Source organism: Hypomesus nipponensis, chromosome 13 (assembly GCF_054491055.1).
Source record: "Hypomesus nipponensis isolate SF chromosome 13, ASM5449105v1, whole genome shotgun sequence".
Taxonomy (NCBI): domain Eukaryota; kingdom Metazoa; phylum Chordata; class Actinopteri; order Osmeriformes; family Osmeridae; genus Hypomesus; species Hypomesus nipponensis.
Genome location: NC_140373.1, coordinates 13,214,757 through 13,234,614, shown reverse-complemented (window position 1 = coordinate 13,234,614; position 19,858 = coordinate 13,214,757). Strand labels below are relative to the sequence as shown.

Here is a 19,858-nt window from a genome sequence, read left to right as displayed (position 1 = left end):
GAACCCAACCTCCCAATCTCCAGCACTGCACTGTGCACTCCTTCTATCTTCTCAGTAGCTCTCAATACACACACTCACCCACACACTCGCAGATGCACACACGCACATATACACACGCACGCACCACACCGCCATGTAGAGACTCTGCAAAAGGATCCACCGGCACAGGACTATAGCCAGGTATGGTCCATTCATTCCTGTTTTAATTAAGACTTTATGGATCACTCGGAATTAGAATGCAACAGAGAGCTAAGGAGCAGGCAAGCTGCAGAATAGTCTTGCAGGCTTCATGCACCAAGATTAGCTGGCTTTTTCTCTTTTTTTTTGCATTACCCAGGAGACGGAAGCGAGAAAATGAGATGTTGAAGGAGGAGAGGAGAGGAGGGAGAGTGAGAAGCTCAAATCTTTTAGCGCTACCCTATTCCTCAAGGGTGGAGTGGCATGCGGCAAGTTAGGCTATCACCTGGATTGACCTTGAGTTGGGGGCACTATCGAACGGGGCACTTTTGAAGTGGTTCCACCATGTGATGCCTGCCCGGTGGGGAACTATCCACCAAGTCGGTGGCCTCTTAAAACGGCTCTGTTAGCCTTTGCCACTCTGTCTCTTCAGTAACTGGTAGGGGTCATGAATATTTATGGAGCTGTAGGAGACAAATTGAGATGAGATGCAAATGGTCATGTAGCAGGGTACAATATTAATTTTGGGCAATTAACTCATGTTTGTGAAATAAGAGTTTGTGGTTTCAAAGTAGGAAAATGAAAGGAGAAACCCTAAGGGGTATTTTAAAGCTGATGGTTTCACACACCATATTTAGCGTTTAGTGTAATTTTCCGACTCTTCTGTCTGTACACACGTCAGTTTTAGTGATGTACGGGGTTTGCTTCTCATCCCTAGGAGAATAATGCCCTGACTCCATCTCCATTTAGCCCTTTTGAAGCTGACGTGTTTTCAAAAAATCCAGGACTTGCAGAATCTTCGACTTCTGGATTCCTTTGATGCCAGTTTGATAGCAGTTTGTCAGTCCCCCGTGATGGAGGGCTTTCTCTCCTTGAAAATGGATTTGAACGAAGTCATAGCCCTGCAGCAGGTTTGCTGCTCCGAACCGGAGGAACTGAGCTTTGTTGGAGATTTCTTTGATCTGACTTGTATCCTGGTTCTAAAGTACCATGTCTTTCTGACCCATTGTAATGTTGACATGTACTTTGTGATGGTGTTTGATTACTTTAATTATGTCAAATACAATCTTTTTGCCGCTCATATAAAGTATGTGGATACTTGATTTGGGCCAAAGACACACTGGATATGATATCAGTGATACATTGTGTTGCTCAATATTGCTCTAATTTATGGCAAGACAGTTGTTCACATAGTGTATGTGATATACAGTAAGCACTACTTACTGATGTAATGATTTAGGTCTGAAGAGTTCAGGTTAGTGATGTAAGAGCAATTCATCGCACTGCACTTAAATGGGGCAGTATTCTCACAGGAGTAAAAGTACCAGAGTTCCAGTTTTGTCACTGATACAGAGGCATAGTATTTGTCAGTGATACAGGAGTATAGGAGTATTAGTCAGTGATACTGAGGCAAAGTAGCAGGATTGGTCAGTAATATAAGTCTTGTCTTCTAGTCTGGCTGGAAGTCCACTTCAGCTAGTGTCTGATTGAAACTCTGCCACCCAGGGGAGCTGGCACAGCTGGCTACTACATTAGTCATGGCCCCCAACCCATCCAGACAGACCCACACAGATCCTGACTGTCTCACTGTCTAGACTGCAAATAGCTAAGAGGACATTCTGCTCAGATTCTGAGGAGATACCAAAAGGAGATATCTATCTGATAACAAACAGCCTAAAGTGGCCCATATCACCATTTAGATTTCAAATGTCCGTCCATGTTTTAAACCAAATGAGAGAGATAATAGTAATAGTAAAATAAATGTACTATTTGCATCTGACCAGTCATTGACAGATAAGTGAGACTGCTTAAAATCTATACATTTATGTACCTATGCACTGTATTGATATAGTATGTAAATTCAGTGCATAATACATACTGTAGGGATTCCTTGTCTTTGGATCTCATCAATCAATATGTCTGTATATTCTTTATGCATCTCTGCAGCACTCTGTAGCACTCTGTAGCACTCTGTAGACTCTAGATCTCCCAGTCTCTCCCTCTCTCTCTTCCTGTTTAACTGTCTTCTAAGCTGAATCAATTTCCCATTTGCTGTCCTGTTCCTCTGAGCATATCAGTCTTTTTAATTGCCTAGATTACTTCAATTTCCATGTAGCATTTGACTTATGACCATTGTTGAATATTTATGCCAAATGTTGCCAGTTATGAATCGTCCGCGCCGCGAAAGGCCTCAGCACATCGTGTTTGCAGGCAAAGCACATTTTGAGGCAACGCTCAGGCGAAATGAGTGAAATCAGCATATTACTTGGATTAACTACACAAGTAGCTTCAGAGAGTAAGGAAAAACTAACCACACCAAAATGGTTTTTTAATTAGCACGGTGTACTTCATATTTTGCTTTTAATATATGACAGAATCATTAGCTTTGTACCTGCGGTGATATAACCAGCACTGTGCACACTATGAAGTCTACATTTCAATTCAACGTGGTAGAATCCATCTTTAAAGAGCCCGAGAACTCGTATGTGCCTCAAGAAAACGTTCATGTCAGCCCTTTCAATATGAACAAATGTTCTTTTTGTTGCCTGTATCTCCTTTCCCATTATGGGATGTTCTTAGAGGCAGCTGTTGCCCGCCCAACACACAATTGCTGTGTCATATATTATGTTTTGCGGTAGCTGAAAAACACTTCAGGACACAGACATAACACCTCACACCCCCCACATGGAAAACTTCAGTCCCCATCTGTCAGATTCTCACAGGGCTTGAGAAGAAAGACTGTTTTGGCTGACTCAGAAAGGAATATACTTTTTTTCCCTTTTTTTTTTTACCCTTTATGGAAGTATATACTTATATACTTAAAGTATACATGTAAGTCACTTATCCTATTTTTCCTCATGCTGTTGGAACCCTACTCTGTCACAGAGCTGGCCTGTGTCCAGGGTCAAGCCCCAGTCATTGATGAGTCAACACTAATGGATCATGAACTTTGACTCATCGAGCCCCTGTGTTCAGTCAATGACACTAATTACTCATTGTGACTTTAAGCCGGCTAAAGGAAGGTGGAAGCCTCCTTCGAACACAGATCTATGATCAGTTTGACTGATTACATGTACACATGGTGATGGTTAGCCAATGAGAGATAGAGTGAAAGAGAGTGAGCAAGCGAGATAGAGATAGAGAGAAAGAATGCTAAAGAGAGAAACGGAGAAGGAGGGACAGATGAAGACAGAGGGAAAGACAGAGAGAGAGAACAAGAGAGAAAGATAGAGATATATAGAGAAGGAGACATTTCTTCATTGTATATCCTCCAAAAATCCATTCTGGTTAAAAACTGAGAATAATTTCAATGGGCAAATATTAACATTGACATTCTGTACTTAAAAAATCTGTTTCTGGGTTCCCGTCACCCTACCAGAACACCATGTTCCTAGTATAATTAACATGGCCATTAGATGCTCTCTCCAAGACAACCATATACAGTACTTTTGCAAAGCCCAGTAAACTTACAAAAAGAAATGCTGCACACTCAAACCACATTTCCCCATCTACACTTGTTCCCTATTGAGCTGTCAAACATAAAAATGAGGACTTGTGCATATCAATCACCATCTATGAATACCACAACAGCACACGCTTAAACTGTCCTAATATCTTACGTTATCGTCATTGTCTATTCTGTCTGTCACAGAAGCGATTTGAATATTTCATAAGATGAAAGTGCATACGATTTAAATTAATGTGGAAAGGTGGTATTGAGTATTATGGGAGAACATAAAGAGAGGGAGGGGTTGAGGGTTAGAAGGGAAGAGAGGTAGGGAGGAGAGGTAGGAGAAGAGAGGTAGGAGAAGAGAGGTAGGGAAGAGAGGTAGGGAAGAGAGGTAGGAGAAGAGAGGTAGGGAAGAGAGGTAGGGAAGAGAGGTAGGTAATAGAGGTAGGGAAGAGAGGTAGGAGAAGAGAGGTAGGAGAAGAGAGGTAGGAGAAGAGAGGTAGGAGAAGAGAGGTAAGAGAAGAGAGGTAGGAGAAGAGAGGTAGGAGAAGAGAGGTAGGGAAGAGAGGTAGGAGAAGAGAGGTAAGAGAGGTAGGAGAAGAGAGGTAGGAGAAGAGAGGTAGGGAAGAGAGGTAGGTAAGAGAGGTAGGTAAGAGAGGTAGGAGAAGAGAGGTAGGAGAAGAGAGGTAGGGAAGAGAGGTAGGTAAGAGAGGTAGGTAAGAGAGGTAGGAGAAGAGAGGTAGGAGAAGAGAGGTAGGGAAGAGAGGTAGGTAAGAGAGGTAGGAGAAGAGAGGTAGGAGAAGAGAGGTAGGTAAGAGAGGTAGAGAAGAGAGGTAGAGAAGAGAGGTAGAGAAGAGAGGTAGGTAAGAGAGGTAGGCAAGAGAGGTAGGAGAAGAGAGGTAGGGAAGAAAGGTAAGAGAAAAGAAGTAGGAAAGAGAGGTAGGGAAGAGAGGTAAGAGAGGTAGGGAAGAGAGGCTGGGAAAAGAGGTAGGGAAGAGAGGTAGGAGAAGAGAGGTAGGAGAAGAGAGGTAGGGAAGAAAGGTAGGTAAGAGAGGTAGGGAAGAAAGGTAAGAGAAAAGAAGTAGGAAAGAGAGGTAGGGGAGAGAGGTAAGAGAAGAAAGGTATGGAAGAGAGGTAGGAGAAAAGAGGTATTTAAGAGAGGTAGGTAAGAGGGGTAGGGAAGGAAGTAGGGGACAGACTACAATGGAGAGAGAAAGAGAAACAGTAAGGAGAGAGAGAGGGGGAATAGAGTAATAAGATGTGCGTTTTTCACCAGAGGACATTGAGGTTTCATGGGGAGATGTTTATCTCTAGCAGAACCAATTCCTTTGGCTTTGAGCGCACATTTATCTAGCCAGGCCCCGATATATGTCAGTATTTTGTTTGGAGGTTTCTGAGGTTTGCGTTCTGTGACATGACACACACACACACATAGACAAATGCACACACTTTGTCTCTACACACATCAGTCACTACATCTACATTTGCTAAAGCATTTTTGCAACAAACAGCAGAGGCAGTAGAGCTCCATTCATCAGCCCCCTGCAAACACTCTATGCCTGATTGGGCTATAGAGAGGGGCCAGGCCCATGACAAACACCACATGGAAGGATAAGTGTACTTCAACGCTGTTTCTGCAGCTGGTGGGTTCGAGCACTGTGTCTTGAGCCAAGTATAAGTGTGGTTAATGATAGGAGGCTCACAAGGTTCCACTGGCATGGAATGACCACTGTAAAGCTGACAGTCCAAAAAACATCAAATCCACTCCCACCGTTTTGGCTGATTTTCAAAACATGACCAAAACATGTAGTTTTGTACTGAAGCCTTGAACTGTTCAACTGTCTGCGCCTCAATCTCGCTGGTATTATTTCCATTTCAAAGTTTTCTGTAAAACGTATTCATGTGAATTGGTAGCATTTCATCTTGCCAAATGACATACTGATTTAGGATGATGGAGGTCTGTCATTAACCACTGAGCAATTAACAATAATAAAGATTACAAATAACGATGACTATATTATTTGTATACTGTTTTTAATGTTCAAAATATAATGAACCATGTTTGATCTATTCCCTGCAATATTAGCTCATAAGAACATGATCCTTGATCATGACCAGGAGAGAAATATGCCTATCTATGAATTATGTTGCTTGTAGCATTGATAAACTCTCATTGTACTGTTTGCCAAAGCTTGCTCATGCTTGCATAGCCATAAGTTAGTTCTTTGTAAGATGCGACAAGGAAATGTCTGTGACACTAGATTGTAGGTCAGAGGTCACACTGTTCACAAAGTGTATAATGCCATGCAACTTTGAACGAGGAAAATAGGAGGAACGTCATGGCCATTTGGTGGGAGGACCGATCTTAAGACTAAACAAAAGCTATCTAGCACCATGAATGCAGCATCTTCTTTCTGTGCCAAGCTACGTGTGTTGATTGTCACCCTCCCATATTGTCATACTATTTAACTGCCCTTCATTCCTGTATTCTTTGTCCAGTCTTCTGAGATACTCAACTTGAGTGCATCAGACACCAGCACCTTACAGATCTTTAATAAATACGTTGATTTTGTCTTGAACTTGTAATGGGCAATTGACTGAATTGACTTGGTACTTTCACAGCAATTGGGTAAATTAAGAGACTTCTTCAATGGTATTGGGTGATGGGTCTGCAATTGCTGTGGGAGTGAGCAACATGAGTTTACCAGCAAGAGTGCAATTTGACTTTAATTATAACTCTTAGTGTTGTAATTTATTTATTCACATGTTGCTTTGTTGGAAAATAAACCCACTAATTTGTTGATATATAACATCTGTTGTGGACACTAAGTGTAATCAACATTGGCATGGACATTTGGCTTCATTGAAGTTTAGCAAGATCGTTTGATAGGAATAAACATCATGTAAAGTATTCATTTTGCAGAATGTAATCACTGGTTGCAGAACAATTGTGTATGAATGCCATCAGCCAACAGGCAAAATCAGAACAGCCAAAATGTCACCATGGCACAGTGCTAACTCTTTTTGAAATAGGATAGGATTTTCTGTCTCCTTTCTTTCTTTCTTTCTTTCTTTCTTTCTTTCTTTCTTTCTTTCTTTCTTTCTTTCTTTCTTTCTTTCTTTCTTTCTTCTTCTCCCTTGCTTTTTCTCTAACCCTACCTATACAGTTACTATACATTATATGTATATTCAGGTGAATGTCTCTGTGAACAATATGAATGAGTCATAATTGAGTACAGATAAATATTTTCTCAACAATGTTTGCTCCATAGTTCAACACCCTGATTTTTTTTTTATAACTCTACATTATTCTGTTATTAGATACATTTCAAAGGTCCTGTGTAATTCTGAGCAATACAAATCATTCCTTCCACTCTCACTCACCAACCTCCTCCCTTGCCTTTTCAGCTGTTGACTGTTCTCAGGTAAAGAAAAGAAAATAGCAAGGAAAGGCAGTGAATAATGCCATGGGGCAGTTTTTGGACAGTAGATTACTGGCTAACTTGAAATGAGAAGACAGAAGTGATGAAAGAGTTGCATGAAAGAGTGGATCAATCGAAGGAAAGAAGAAAGGACGGCAAACAGGAAGGAAGGAAGGAAGGAAGTAAGGAAGGAAGGAAGGAGAGATTTCCAGCAGATTGCAGGGCTCTGGGCAGGAATAACATGCGATATGTACAGTATACAATAACATGGAGAAGGAGCAACAAAAATAGGTGAAAAGGGCTGAGGCACACTCCTACTACTTGTGGACAGGTACAAATTATTAGGACTCACTGAGATGAAATCGTAAAACTAACAAACGGCCTGTGTCACACCCAGGCCACTGGTGACCAAGGTTGTAGTGCTCCCCTATAATGAGAAATGTTTGGCCGTAGCCTTGAGCACTGCCATTTGGAAGATGTCTAGCTTGGCTGAAATATGACATGGCCGGTGCAATGACTATCACTCACTCGATTTTAGATTCCGCTTTAACTCTAATGAACACAGTATGATGAATCTTCTCCAGCTTCCCATCAACAGGGAAACGATAGTAGTACATTTAGACAAAAAAAGTCTGAAAGTCTGTTTGGATGAATGTGTGTGGGTGCACGTCGAGACATTGGAAAAATGAGGAAATGTAGATGTGTGTTTGTTTGTGCTTGTGTGTGTGTGTGTGTAATGAGTGTGGATTTTGTGTGGGTTAGACAGAGAAGAGATAAATGACCTTGTAGTTTTCTACAATGACAGTTATAAAATATTCAACGGAATGAGTCTGGAGATATTACAATGTTGTTCATCACTTGTATTAATGGCGCAATTAACGTTCATGCATACATAAAAAACAGGTAATGATAGAAACTAGTGTTGAGGTGGCAACTGATTAAGTCTCACAGTGGTCCCAGTAATAAGTTCATGCCAGAGGTTTTAAAGAAGCGTTTTGGAATACAGCCATATCCATATAGATAAATGAACTGAGCAAGGACCAATGGAACCTCAATAGATTCCACAAAAAGCACCGGGGTAGGTTATTAATGGTCACCATTATTTAAATCACTTCAGACCATAGAATGTAAAAAGGATGGATGACGCTTCCTCCCACTGTACAAAATTGAAGCCAAAATAGGGATGCTGCCATCTTGCGCTGGTGATGTCATTTGGAGCCAGATTCTGCCCAGTAATGATTAAGTGGTGGAGCTCACCAGACCCAATTGTGAGCAAACTATCAGAAATATTTGGAATGGAAATGTGAGCGATTGCCCAATGCTCCACATGCAACATTGCCAAATTATTTTTGCCATTCCCTCAGTCCTATATGGACATCTATGCCATGGGTACCCGAAGGAATTCTGCCCATTTTGAGCTTTACATCTGGCTCCAAGTCAAATATCACAGCCCTGGTTGGCTTCAGTCTGGATTCAGGCAGATGGAGACAAAACCAACAAACCAAGCCGCACTACAAACTTAGAGATAAAGAAAATCATGAAGCTGCATTGTAGTGAATTGTAATAGTTTGTAGTATCACTGTAGCTTATACCATTCAGAAGGATGTAACGAGGTAACACAGGACTAAACTCTAACATGCTAATAAACAGGATTGTACCCAGGCAAGGGTTCCAAGGAATTGACAATGTTTTGTTTGACAGAGGAACATAACAGGGATTTAAATATGTAATTTGCAATAAGTTACTTCTGGTTGTTCCCATATTGGACTATCAGTCACACCCCTTATAGACTTACTGACGATTAATTTGCTCCCTCTTCACAATACTAAAGACAGACCTAGAATAATTGACAAATCCCATATTAGCGTTATTAGTCTGTTTTAAGTTGATGTTTCACTACTTATTCTCTATCCTTTTACTTAAAACCTATGTACTTTAATGATACTTGAAATGTATCTGGCAGAGAAGAAAATAGCTAATGAGCATTACAAGTATTGCAGCTAATTAAGAAAGTATGTACCAAATAGTATGCTACAATTGTATTTGCTAAAGAAGAACAATCTCTCAAAATCTTCAGAAGCCTCTGGATATAAACACAATCAATTCTCCAGTTGGGGTTTGCTCACCAGTGTCACCTCACCTGATATGCAATATACTAACAAACATAGGGAAACAAGTGATTAATTCTTTCTTTTAGAGGATTGAGGATAGTTGGATTATCTGTCAAATTTGAAGGGTGAAAATGATTGCACAATCAAGCCATCATTTGGTTTGGGTATTCATGCAAGATACACCTAAGCAATCAGCATGTGTCCCTTGTTCCCTACCCTCCTGAAGCGCGGGGGTTTGAAGCTGTCAATCAAAAGCAAGAATGTGCATAATACCGCTAAAGTCAACATCGCATTAAACACAAGAAATGAATGGAAGGTTAGACCAAAAAAAAATAGACAGCATTTTTAAAAATCTTGTTGGATTTCTTTGTTGTTACAAATCCTTGTGCATAATGAAGGTAGTCCTCGTTTGGGATTTCAGGTGACGTTTTGACATGTGTCGCAACAACTTTATAGGGCCTAAAGATGTTTCAGCCATGTAGGTCTATATCCACAAAGTAATAGCTTTTGACTTACAGTCTAGGCTGCTAGCTCACAAGGATTTTCACAGCCCTAGACAGGGTAATGGGCTTCAGATGAGAAGATCAATATGGATCCTTCTATCAGCACAGCCATAAGAGACGTGAGTTACTGTATAGATTCAGTAGCGTCAGCTGTTAAGATAGTTGAACACACAGTAGAGTAACTGTGCTCAACAGCTAAGCTACTATATATTTTGTAGAGCAGCTTATTGCATGGTCCTTTCATTTTGAATCACGTGTTGCTCTCAAGCACAGGCTTTGGGGAACCACACCCTCAGTGGACGACGAAGAAAATTGATATTCTGTCAACACACAAGGATTTTTCGGATGCATATCTTCTATAATGGACTACTGTAAATTAGGATGGGTGAATTACATTCAGGTCCAACTGTGATAGACGCCTGTATTACATAATGTCTTACTGTTACTGTTTTGCAAAATATATTTTCTGAACTATGACCACAAGGTGGCGCTATGACGTTCACCCGAGAGGAGGGACTGATCATGTTCCATGAAAGTCTTGCTGACACAGAGCGACCCTGACTAGTCTGGGTGACAAATTCACTGTCACCTTAAAGATCTCAAACCTCACCCTGTGACAGTTGAGTTACCCTAAGGTCCCCATTAGGATGGTTGACCGTTGTAGTTTGTGGCACATGCTGCGGTGTGTGGGCAAAGGATGTACTTTGTGTGTGTGTGTGTGTGCTGGATGTTTGTGTGTGTGTGAGAGTGAGATATATATAGAGAGAGTCTTCCTGTAGATATGTTTGCATGTTTGTGTGTGCAATCTCGGCTGAGAGTAATTACTGTAACAGTACAAGGACAAAATCACGTATACACAGGTTTTAAAAGAGCTCAATGCATTTGATCCATCTAAATATAATATATATATTTCCTATTACCCTTAACAGATTATATAATACTGGTCAATACAATATTTGAGGTAATATTCAAAGAATACACAATGAATTTCTAATGTCCTTTTGACCTTCAGAATGCAATTGTATTAAGCCTTCACAGCTTCAATTAGACAATGTTCATTGGCATTTGTTTGATGGTTCATCCATTGTTTAATAACAGCATCCTCTGTAACCTGACCCTAGCCCCCTCACCTTTGACCTTTTCTAGGTCGGGACAAGAGAAAGGGTCACATGATCTCCACTGGCGATGCAGAGTTTCCGCGGGATTACCACACCCTGGGTGGCGGGGGAACTGTCCGTCGCTTCCCAGAAAGCAACAACGGAGGGCCGGCTTCATCCCTGGACCGCCGGCACACCTCCATCGCCACCAAAAGCCTGGAGGCCCTCACAAACATTCACAAGGCCGACATAGAGCGCCAACGAGACGCCTTCATGGATCTCCAGAAAAACAAATACCCTAACAGCCCCAGCAACATGTCCCAGGGGTCGGCACCTTGTGGCCGCCAACAGGTAATGGGTTTTTGCTGCATGCAGAAACACATTAACATGTACAAGCCCTTGCTTGCTCTTGGCAGTCGTCTCTCCGTGTAGCGGTTGTATTAAACAAGACTTGAAACTTCAGGACATTTACACACTGTTGCCGATGTAGTCCTTCAAGCAGGTCAAACCATACTTTGCTTTTCTGGTCCCTGACACAGTAGCACAAGATGGTAGCCGTGAGCCTGGAGAATGAGCACCATACAACATCAGCTTGGTGATCAGTTGGCTGACTGATAGAGCTATCGGCAACTGTCAAAAGAAAAGTGAGACCGTGAAGGGACTATAAGATGGATGGTGTTCAAGAAAAATATTAATCAACCACGTAGTCCCTCTGTTCACCTATCCATCAAACTAGAATCTTTTGACTTGATGGCTGCAACTGCAGGGGGGGGATCAGTGCCCCAGCCAAACTGTCACTGTGTAAACCGTTAATCCTAACTCTTCTCACCCCCACCTCCACTTCTCACCCCTGCTCCCCTTCATTTCCTCCTTCTCTCTTTCCCTCCATTGCACAAACCAATAACCTCCATGGGAATACTTCAATCAGTCATAGAATCACTCTGCTCCTCCCCCTCTCTTTGCTTTTCATTTGTTCTGTATTTACCTTAGTGACACCACCTATCTCTGCACAAAAGTGTATGAGACATATAGAAAGAAGACTGAGAAAGGGAACCAGAGAAACAGGTGGAGTCCAGGGTTGCTACGGCAACCCCCATTTCCCTTATAAGGCGAATCAATGATATCATATGGCTGGCAATGCCTGGGCTGGAGAGTGACTGGCAACAGCGGACAGAGAAAAGAGAGAGAGAGCGGAGGAGAGTAAGAGAGACTGAGGGAGGAGGCTGTCTCTGCGTAGCGGGAGTAGAAGCGAGTGTGTGGAAGCGATACGCTGTTAGGCGTTACTACGGCACCAGTGCGAGGGATTTAGCGGTCCTCCGGGCGCAAGAAAAAGACACGCCGTTGCAGTGAGAAAATGGAGAGGGGGGAGGAGGAAGAGGGAGGCTTGTGGAGTGAGGGGACGCGCCAGTCGGCCGGAAGGCTCGTTAAGTAGCAAAGGTATATATCTACCTATCCGTCCTTGTCATTCATTATTCCACAGAGACGCTTTCAAATCTTTTGTGAGCTGGCGTTACTGTGAAGATAAATGTTGCTGCGTTAGGAATATACAGAGCACGGATAAGAGGAAGAGAGAGAGAAATGGAGAGAGAGTGCCATGGCTATTTGGCTGAGTGCTACCTGCTTGACGCCTACTTGTGTGTGCGTGTGAGTGTGTGAGTGTGAACCCAATCAGGTAGTGTACATGTGTGTGCAGAATGACCAGTGCAGGTGAGACATTAAGTGCACACCACCCGCCTTCTCTTATCTGTGTGCCAGTGTGTATTTGGTGTTTGCATATGACAGTGTTTGTGTGTGGTTGGGTTTTGGGGTTGCCAGGTTTTGGTGTCAGTGATTCAGGTGTCAGCCAGGTGTGGTTGTGATGCCGCAGTATCTGAGAGAAGAGGAGGGGGCTATACCATGGTCATGTGTTTATGTGTCTGTATGTCTGTGTGTGAGGGTAGAGCATTAGGGAGGGAAAGGGAGGGAGAAAAGGAGAAAGAGGAGGGAGGGTACAGAGACAGCTACTTGGCATGCAGGTCAGACATGCATTTCTCTGTCTCTTTCTCTCTCCCCTCACTCTCAAACACACAAGCAAACACATATTCTCTCTCCATCTGTCTTTATGTGTCTCTGTCACAATGCCTACATGGACTGTGGGATTAGAGTGTGGGTGATATTGCTGGCCATTATCATTGAGTCATGGTGCATAGGGGACCAGTTCAATGTTGTATGGGGCACAATTTTATGTTGTGGAACGCCTTCTTTTTAGGCACCCGTGAGGAATTGAAAGATACAGAATGATGCATCAACCCATGGTTGAGGAGCATGCCAGATATACTGTAACTGTATGACGTCATGATGTGTGTGTCGATGTGCGTCCGCTAGAAGCAGTGCGTCTTCCAGTTTAGCATCTTTCTAAAGGAACTTGGTGTCAGTGTAGTGTGTATATGTATGTAGGGTGGACATGGGAAGATATGAGTACACGATGATGATTACATGAGTATACGAAGAGGTAGTATGGACAGTACACTAGTATAGGATAATGTAGTACAGTCCAGAAGTATTGGACTTAATAACTACACCACTGCCTGTACTGTAAGAATGTACACCAAGGTCAACTAAGTCAGTCCTGGTCTTGAGCAGAAGGACAGGTCTTCTTTGCAGCTAAGTGGCAGAGCATGTCTGTGGGACACATGATCAGGTAGACACATGATCAGGAAGACTCGGACACAAGCCTGCAGGACACACAAAAGCTCTGTATCTGGGTCAAAGCTGCCCACAGGCTTCAGTCTCTTTCATCCACAACTCTTCTCCTCTTGCCTCTGTCTGTCCATCCTCATCTAGCTTTCTTCCTGTCCAAATCCAAAGAGGGTGGCAGGCAACAGAGTATTTGCTGGTAGGATTTTAGGATTCCCCAAGAGTGTAGGAACAATGTGTTACTGGGTGAGAATGCAGTTGCTTCTAGTAGCAGGTACTGTACAGTCTTGGTCTCTTTGACTCAGGCTCAAGCATTTTTAAGTCCACTAATGTTCCGGGTCTGGGTCTTAGTCATCAGGGGTTATGTTCTGGGTCTCAAGCAATCCCTTCTTGACTCCATATCAGATGCATTTTCATTTTCTGAAAATAAGGATCTGGACATTAATTTAATATCAGAACATTTCCTCAATCCTCATATGTAAAGACCACTGGACTCTTCTATAACAGTGAGCTACCATTCTTGATGTTTTTTTCTTCTTCACAAATCCATCAAATAGTCAAAATCCCATTGTAAATCTTAAACTTCTCATGAAATCTCCTCTGTTTATGACATATTTGTATGGGTGCTCACTGGATTCATCGACTCCCTACATCTGTCTTACCTGGTTCAATCTAAGGAATATTGTTCTATTTTAATTAAAAAACAAAACAGATAATTATGTTTTTTCTTTCTCTACAATACAGTGATCAGACCTATTGTACCATAATAGATCATGTTAGTTTAAGCTTAGGCTTCATATTTGAGTTTAGTATAATATCTCTTGGGGTTGTGTTGTTCTTATTGAATCTTCAGATGACTGACAAGTCCAATCTACCATACATAAATAGTACAGCAGAGTGGCAAGTGTTCTGCTTAGTGATGTGGTCTCCACAGAGGTTTTGTTTAGAGGAAGGGAAAATGATTCAGGGTGCCCCAGATTGGATGGGGACCAGTTAAGGTGAGATGGATAGGGTTTACTCCAAGAGACCCAATGGAATATTATTTCTTATAGCCAAAATTGCTTGTTCTCCTTAAGGCATTCTTTCTGTTAAGCTCTGTTGACGTTCCACACTATTTGATGTTTCGCACCTTTCTTGAATGAATAATTCACACACTGCAACACAGGCTTTCAACTCCACGAAACACACCATATTGCTGGAGCTAATTACCATTGTCCCCTACTGTTACAGTAGGAGTGTGGGGCACTCGTGAACCCCACACCCACGCACAAACCTCGTATCTAAATCGATTCGATGAACCTTGCCCTTTTCAGAGGAGGCCATCCAAATTGCATTAGAAAGTCAAGCTCTGTAATCCACTCTGTTTATTTGCTTTAATCCGTTTCTGAACTGCAGCCAGCTAATTGTGGGAATGGTATGCATGGGGGTTTGATCAGAAGCTGGTGTATATCATTAGTGTGTGTGAAGTCACTGTAAACATTTGATTAATTGCTGAGAAGCAATTACAAGCAATTAAAAGGCTATTATGATGGCAATGAAGGACAACGGAAGCTAATCTGGCTATCATCACAATAATTAGGAACTCATTTTCCCATTGAATCCTGATGGAATAGGAAATATGACAAACATGTGTATATGTATGCGTATTTGATCAAATGGATCTTTCTTGAAGTGTAGCAGAATTTTCAGTAAATACCAAACTTGTTTGACCACCCTCTCCAACAAACTTCCTGGGATTTGTCAAGCTTCATTAGTGACTCTTGTATTATCTCAGTTCCTGTGGGGAGACTGACAGAGACGGCTTTCTCTCTCAATCTCTCCCTTTCTCCCTGTCCCCTGGTTCTCTCCATCTGTCTCTCTATCTCTGACTCACAGTTGTCAAGGAGAAAACAGTTGTCCAGCTTAAGGGTTGGGAACATGTCTAACACTAGTCCTTTTCTCTTCCTGTCTTTCACTCCCCCCCCCCCCCCGCCCCTCCTCCCTCCCTAGCAACAGCCAAACTACTGGAGCTTCAAGGTTAGTTCTAAGATTGTTTTTGTTTTAATGTGAATATGTTACTGTGTGGAGCAACAGTTTACTTTAAGGTTACATGAACTACCATGGCAATATAGATTGTTGTTACATAGGAATGTGTGTACTTACACTTTTTTGCAGTTTAGCGGTAAGTAATTACAGCAAGTTATTACTAAGTGAAACATGGTATGGGGGAGGTTGGGCTTTCCAGGGGTATTTGGATTTTACATTTATCTTGTTTTGGTAATAACATTCAACTAACACAACCTTCAACTAGTAACGACCCCCTTACCCCTCTCCCATACTGTGCCTTTGTACACTTTTATAATAACCTATACCCAAAAATACTTGATACCATTTAATTATAACATAAACTCTGTATTTCCAAACATTGAGACTGAACTAAAATGACTAAACATTACTAACTAAACATACTCATAGAAACAGAGAAAACACAGATGGTAGGTATTCTCTTCTACGCTTATTGCTAAGTCAGTAAACTTCACAACCGCAGCAGAACAAAATGTATTGCTGTGTGGTTACATGGGACAGTTACTGTCCTACAGTAGTACTACAGTACTACAGTATTAACCTCATGGCAAATCGTTTCCTTGTGTGGCCTTGTTTATGATGAGAAATGCTGTGTGCATGTGCATGTGCATGTGGGTGTACTATATGTTTGTGTGCTAAGCTAATATGTGTCTGCAACAACACCAGTGTCTGTACCTTCAGGCGGGTGGGGTGACGTGGTGTGGGGTGAGGGTGGGTGGGTGGGTGGGTGGGATGGGGTGAGGGTGAGGTAGGGGATGTCGGCTTCCAGGCGGTTGGTTGAAGTCCTCCTCCTAGCTGCCTGTGAGGACACTGCAGTACACCATTAGCTGTGTCTCTCCTATCTCCTCTCCCGTGAGGCTGTTTCACCAGTCCTTTTACGCTCCCCTGATGAGAGATCACTTTCAGGTGTGGTCCCTCATCAGTTGCAGCCAGCTGCAACCAGTTGAAACCACCGCCGTCTCGAGTGTGGCCCATTCGGCGCTGTCCAGTGCTGAATACCGGCACTATACTCTACACCATAGTAAATACATGGATTAACATCCAGAGACAATGGCCAAATAAACGATTACTGTAGTCCTTCCCCTAGACATATACTGCCCTGTCATTCTCAGCAATTGTTTAGTTTGCATCCCTGAGTACCTGCGCAATTCTTATATCGTAGATCATTTCTACTGTACTGCCATTAAACTAAAGCCACTATCAATTTAGTCTTTGGACCACCTATTGATATAGTGAGGAAAGAGTGATCAAATAAAATAAATATTGTATACACTGTAATATGTATGTTATTATTTACATGAATTGACATGGTTTTTCACTCAATCAAAGTAGCCTATATGCAATACGACCAATTACGCCTTTTACTCATCCCTTTTCCCTGTCATGCATGACATGGTATGAAGCCGTGTTATGAACTTACTAATGTATTTGACTGTGTTCTTTATCCTTTTCACAAAGAGGATAAATGTCTAAGCAAAACCATTGGACACTGGACTAAACAATATATCTTCAGCCCCCAGGAGGCATTACAGTAAATGCAAACACAAGCAGTTTTAATGCAGCATCTAGAAAATCCCTTTGCTTCCCAAAATGTCAGTCCCCACTGCTCATATGCATAATATGACAGATACCTAGATGACAGCACATTCTGGCTTCTCAAGAGGGCCTTAAATATGTCTGTGCAGGTCATGGTAACATGAATAATTCCCTTTTGAGGGAGATGTGACTGGTGAGAGTGTGGCTGACCGAAGAACTAAGTGTGTGTGTGTGTGCGTATGTGTGAGATATATACTCATGCATGAGAGAGAGGGGAGATACAGCGAGAAGGACCAATAAATGATTGCATATATTGATTTACGTTTTTGAACCAGAATAATAAATGTATTCATCAAAAGCTGACTGAGCTGAAAAAGATATATTTCATGCAAAGTGTCTGCATACATGGCCAACAATATGTAAATCAATTGCACACTTTTCACATTCAGCTTTTTGGTTTAGTTTATGAGCAGCAATACAGTTATCGACTACAGTATTTGTAAAAAAAAAAGAAAAAAAAGAAAAGACAAACACAAATGTAAATCAAATTCTTTAAAGTGACTTCAAAGAGCAAACTGATCCTATAGCCCTCATCTCCTCAGGGAAGCCATCCCAGGAACGTTGAAGGCAAAGGCCCAATCTCCATTGGTTCTCATTTTAGACTTTGTAAAAGCCAAGAATTCTCAGCCTGATGATCTTAGGCTGTTCATCACCTCAGAAGGATGCTCTGTGATTGAGCCAGGGGCGGGCAAGACCCTGTAGTGCCTTAAAAGTGATCAGTGAAATTGTCCAATTGTGTCGAAAACTTAGAGTTAAATAGTGTGAGGAAACAAAAATGAGCGTCATACATTACTCTGTGCTTCCATGTATGTGTTATGGCTTGAAGTCTTGTAGCGCAGACAGGAGCTGACATTCTTAGTGCACTGCAATATCCCAGATACAACTCCAGTAGTGTATTCCAATATGCGGTTATGAACACAAAACGTTTTCATTTATAATTGCCATATGGTGACCCAAATAGCAATACTGTAGGGTGTGTGTGTGTGTGTAGAAGCATGGCATCTACCACTTTCGTGCACTATGGAGACATTGGAGCTCCCAGTTATGTAGTCTCAAATACACATCTCCTGTCATTTACTGCATTCTCATTTGCATACAACGTCACACGACACATTCCGATCCATTGCATAACTGGAGTTCCGTCAAATGCCAGTCCGTTCCTGTTATCTCGCTCCCTGTCACACACTCGAGCTCTCCTGAATCCCCAGTCCGCTGCTGGCCTCGAGCTTCGACAAGATCGGTTATCGCTCCCTTTCCTCTCGGGGAGAGAGGCAGTCTGCTCTGCTCCTGGTCTGATGCAACAGCAATCCCTGCAGCAGTGCTCTGCCGTGCGTGCGCGTGTGTGTGCATGAGTGCGCGTGTGTGTGAGCATGGGTGTGTTTGTAATGTCCTCTTACTGGTCCCCTTTGATGTCTCATTGGCTTGCTTTCGCTCTACACAAACACACACACACATACACCCGTTCATTAGCGTATTAAATATGGGCCATGCGCACAGTCAAGGGCGTGGAGGCTATACAGTGGGCAGGCAAACCCATACGGTGTAAGAAGGCACATTGTCAATCTAGTATGTACCTAGATTGCATGAGCGCCCCCCCCCCCCCACACACACACACACACACAGAGACACACACACGCATATACCACTCACACATATACACAACCCCACTCCCACTTTGTACATTTTCCTCCTAAAGCGAGGGACTGACAGCCTGTTTAAACTGAGGCTCCGAGGGGGCCGGTTGGATTCAAACGCTAGCGGTGCCCGTGTTTGTGACAGACCCAGCCAGCGACTGAGGAAACAGACGACTGCAGCTGCATAATTCACGAGCGTTTTAACAGCTCTGAGCTTGACTAATACAAATATGAATACCCCTTAGTCGAGATCACATGCTCAGGCTCTTGTATGTCTGTCAGGACTGGGAAAAATGTTCAGAGTCTATTGTCTTCACTTTCCTCGCCACTGTTGAATCTGAGACTGTGTCAACACACTTTCATACTGAAGAGCTTGACCTAAACCTAAAGACTCTTATTGAATGTTGATTAATTCACTTGCAGTTTTTTCCCAGAAGGAGTTACACTGTATCTTTAACTCCTAACTAGTCGTGCTACCAGGCAATTCTTAGTATACAAAGATCTTTTGGATGAGGATTGACAACAAAATCCTTATTTGAAAACGATTGTATGAATTGTGCTACAAGGAATTAATGATTTCACACGAAACGTGAACAACAGAATCCATAAAATACATTGATAGGAGGAGAAATTAAGAAAATGTTATCTTAATGCACTGGATGGTAAATTACAACAGCCTCCAAAATTGTTGTCATTACGTGTAATTGTGGTGCACTGGAGAAAATCATTACAATTATCCCATGCTCCGTCCCACTGAGTCATTGTCCTCGACACAGAGGTGAGGGCTTCTTTTGTATCCTGCTGTCTCACTTATACTCTGCCTTGGAGACCGTTAGTTGATCTGACCTATCCAGTTGGCAGCCTATCATCTGCCAGAGTCCTGCTTAGCAACCACGGCTGCATCTGAGAGAAGGAGGGGCATTAAGGGGGTAGTGTGTGTGTGTGTGTGGGGAGGGGGGGGGGGGGGTGGTGGTGTGGGCGTTGGGAATGGAGGGCTTGTGTGCCCCCAGACAGGAATCTGGTGTGGGGGCCTCCACTAGGGAAAGCCATTTTGAAACACAATCAATTGAAGGTGAGTTTCTGTTGGTTTGTGTTCTTTAGAAAGTATCATCAATCTGCCGTAACTA

General features: G+C 42.4%; 1 protein-coding gene across 1 annotated transcript in view; it reads left to right on the top strand.

Moving 5' to 3' along the window:
• The first annotated feature begins 10,818 nt into the window (after positions 1-10,818).
• The window catches only part of srcin1b (SRC kinase signaling inhibitor 1b), a 30,334-nt gene continuing 21,294 nt past the window's right edge, over positions 10,819-19,858 (top strand). Inside the window, exons 1-2 of the mRNA XM_084670104.1 lie at positions 10,819-11,112; positions 15,427-15,453. Of these exons, the coding sequence (XP_084526230.1) occupies positions 10,834-11,112; positions 15,427-15,453 (306 nt within the window). The 5' untranslated portion in view covers positions 10,819-10,833. The remainder of the gene's footprint in view (positions 11,113-15,426; positions 15,454-19,858) is intronic.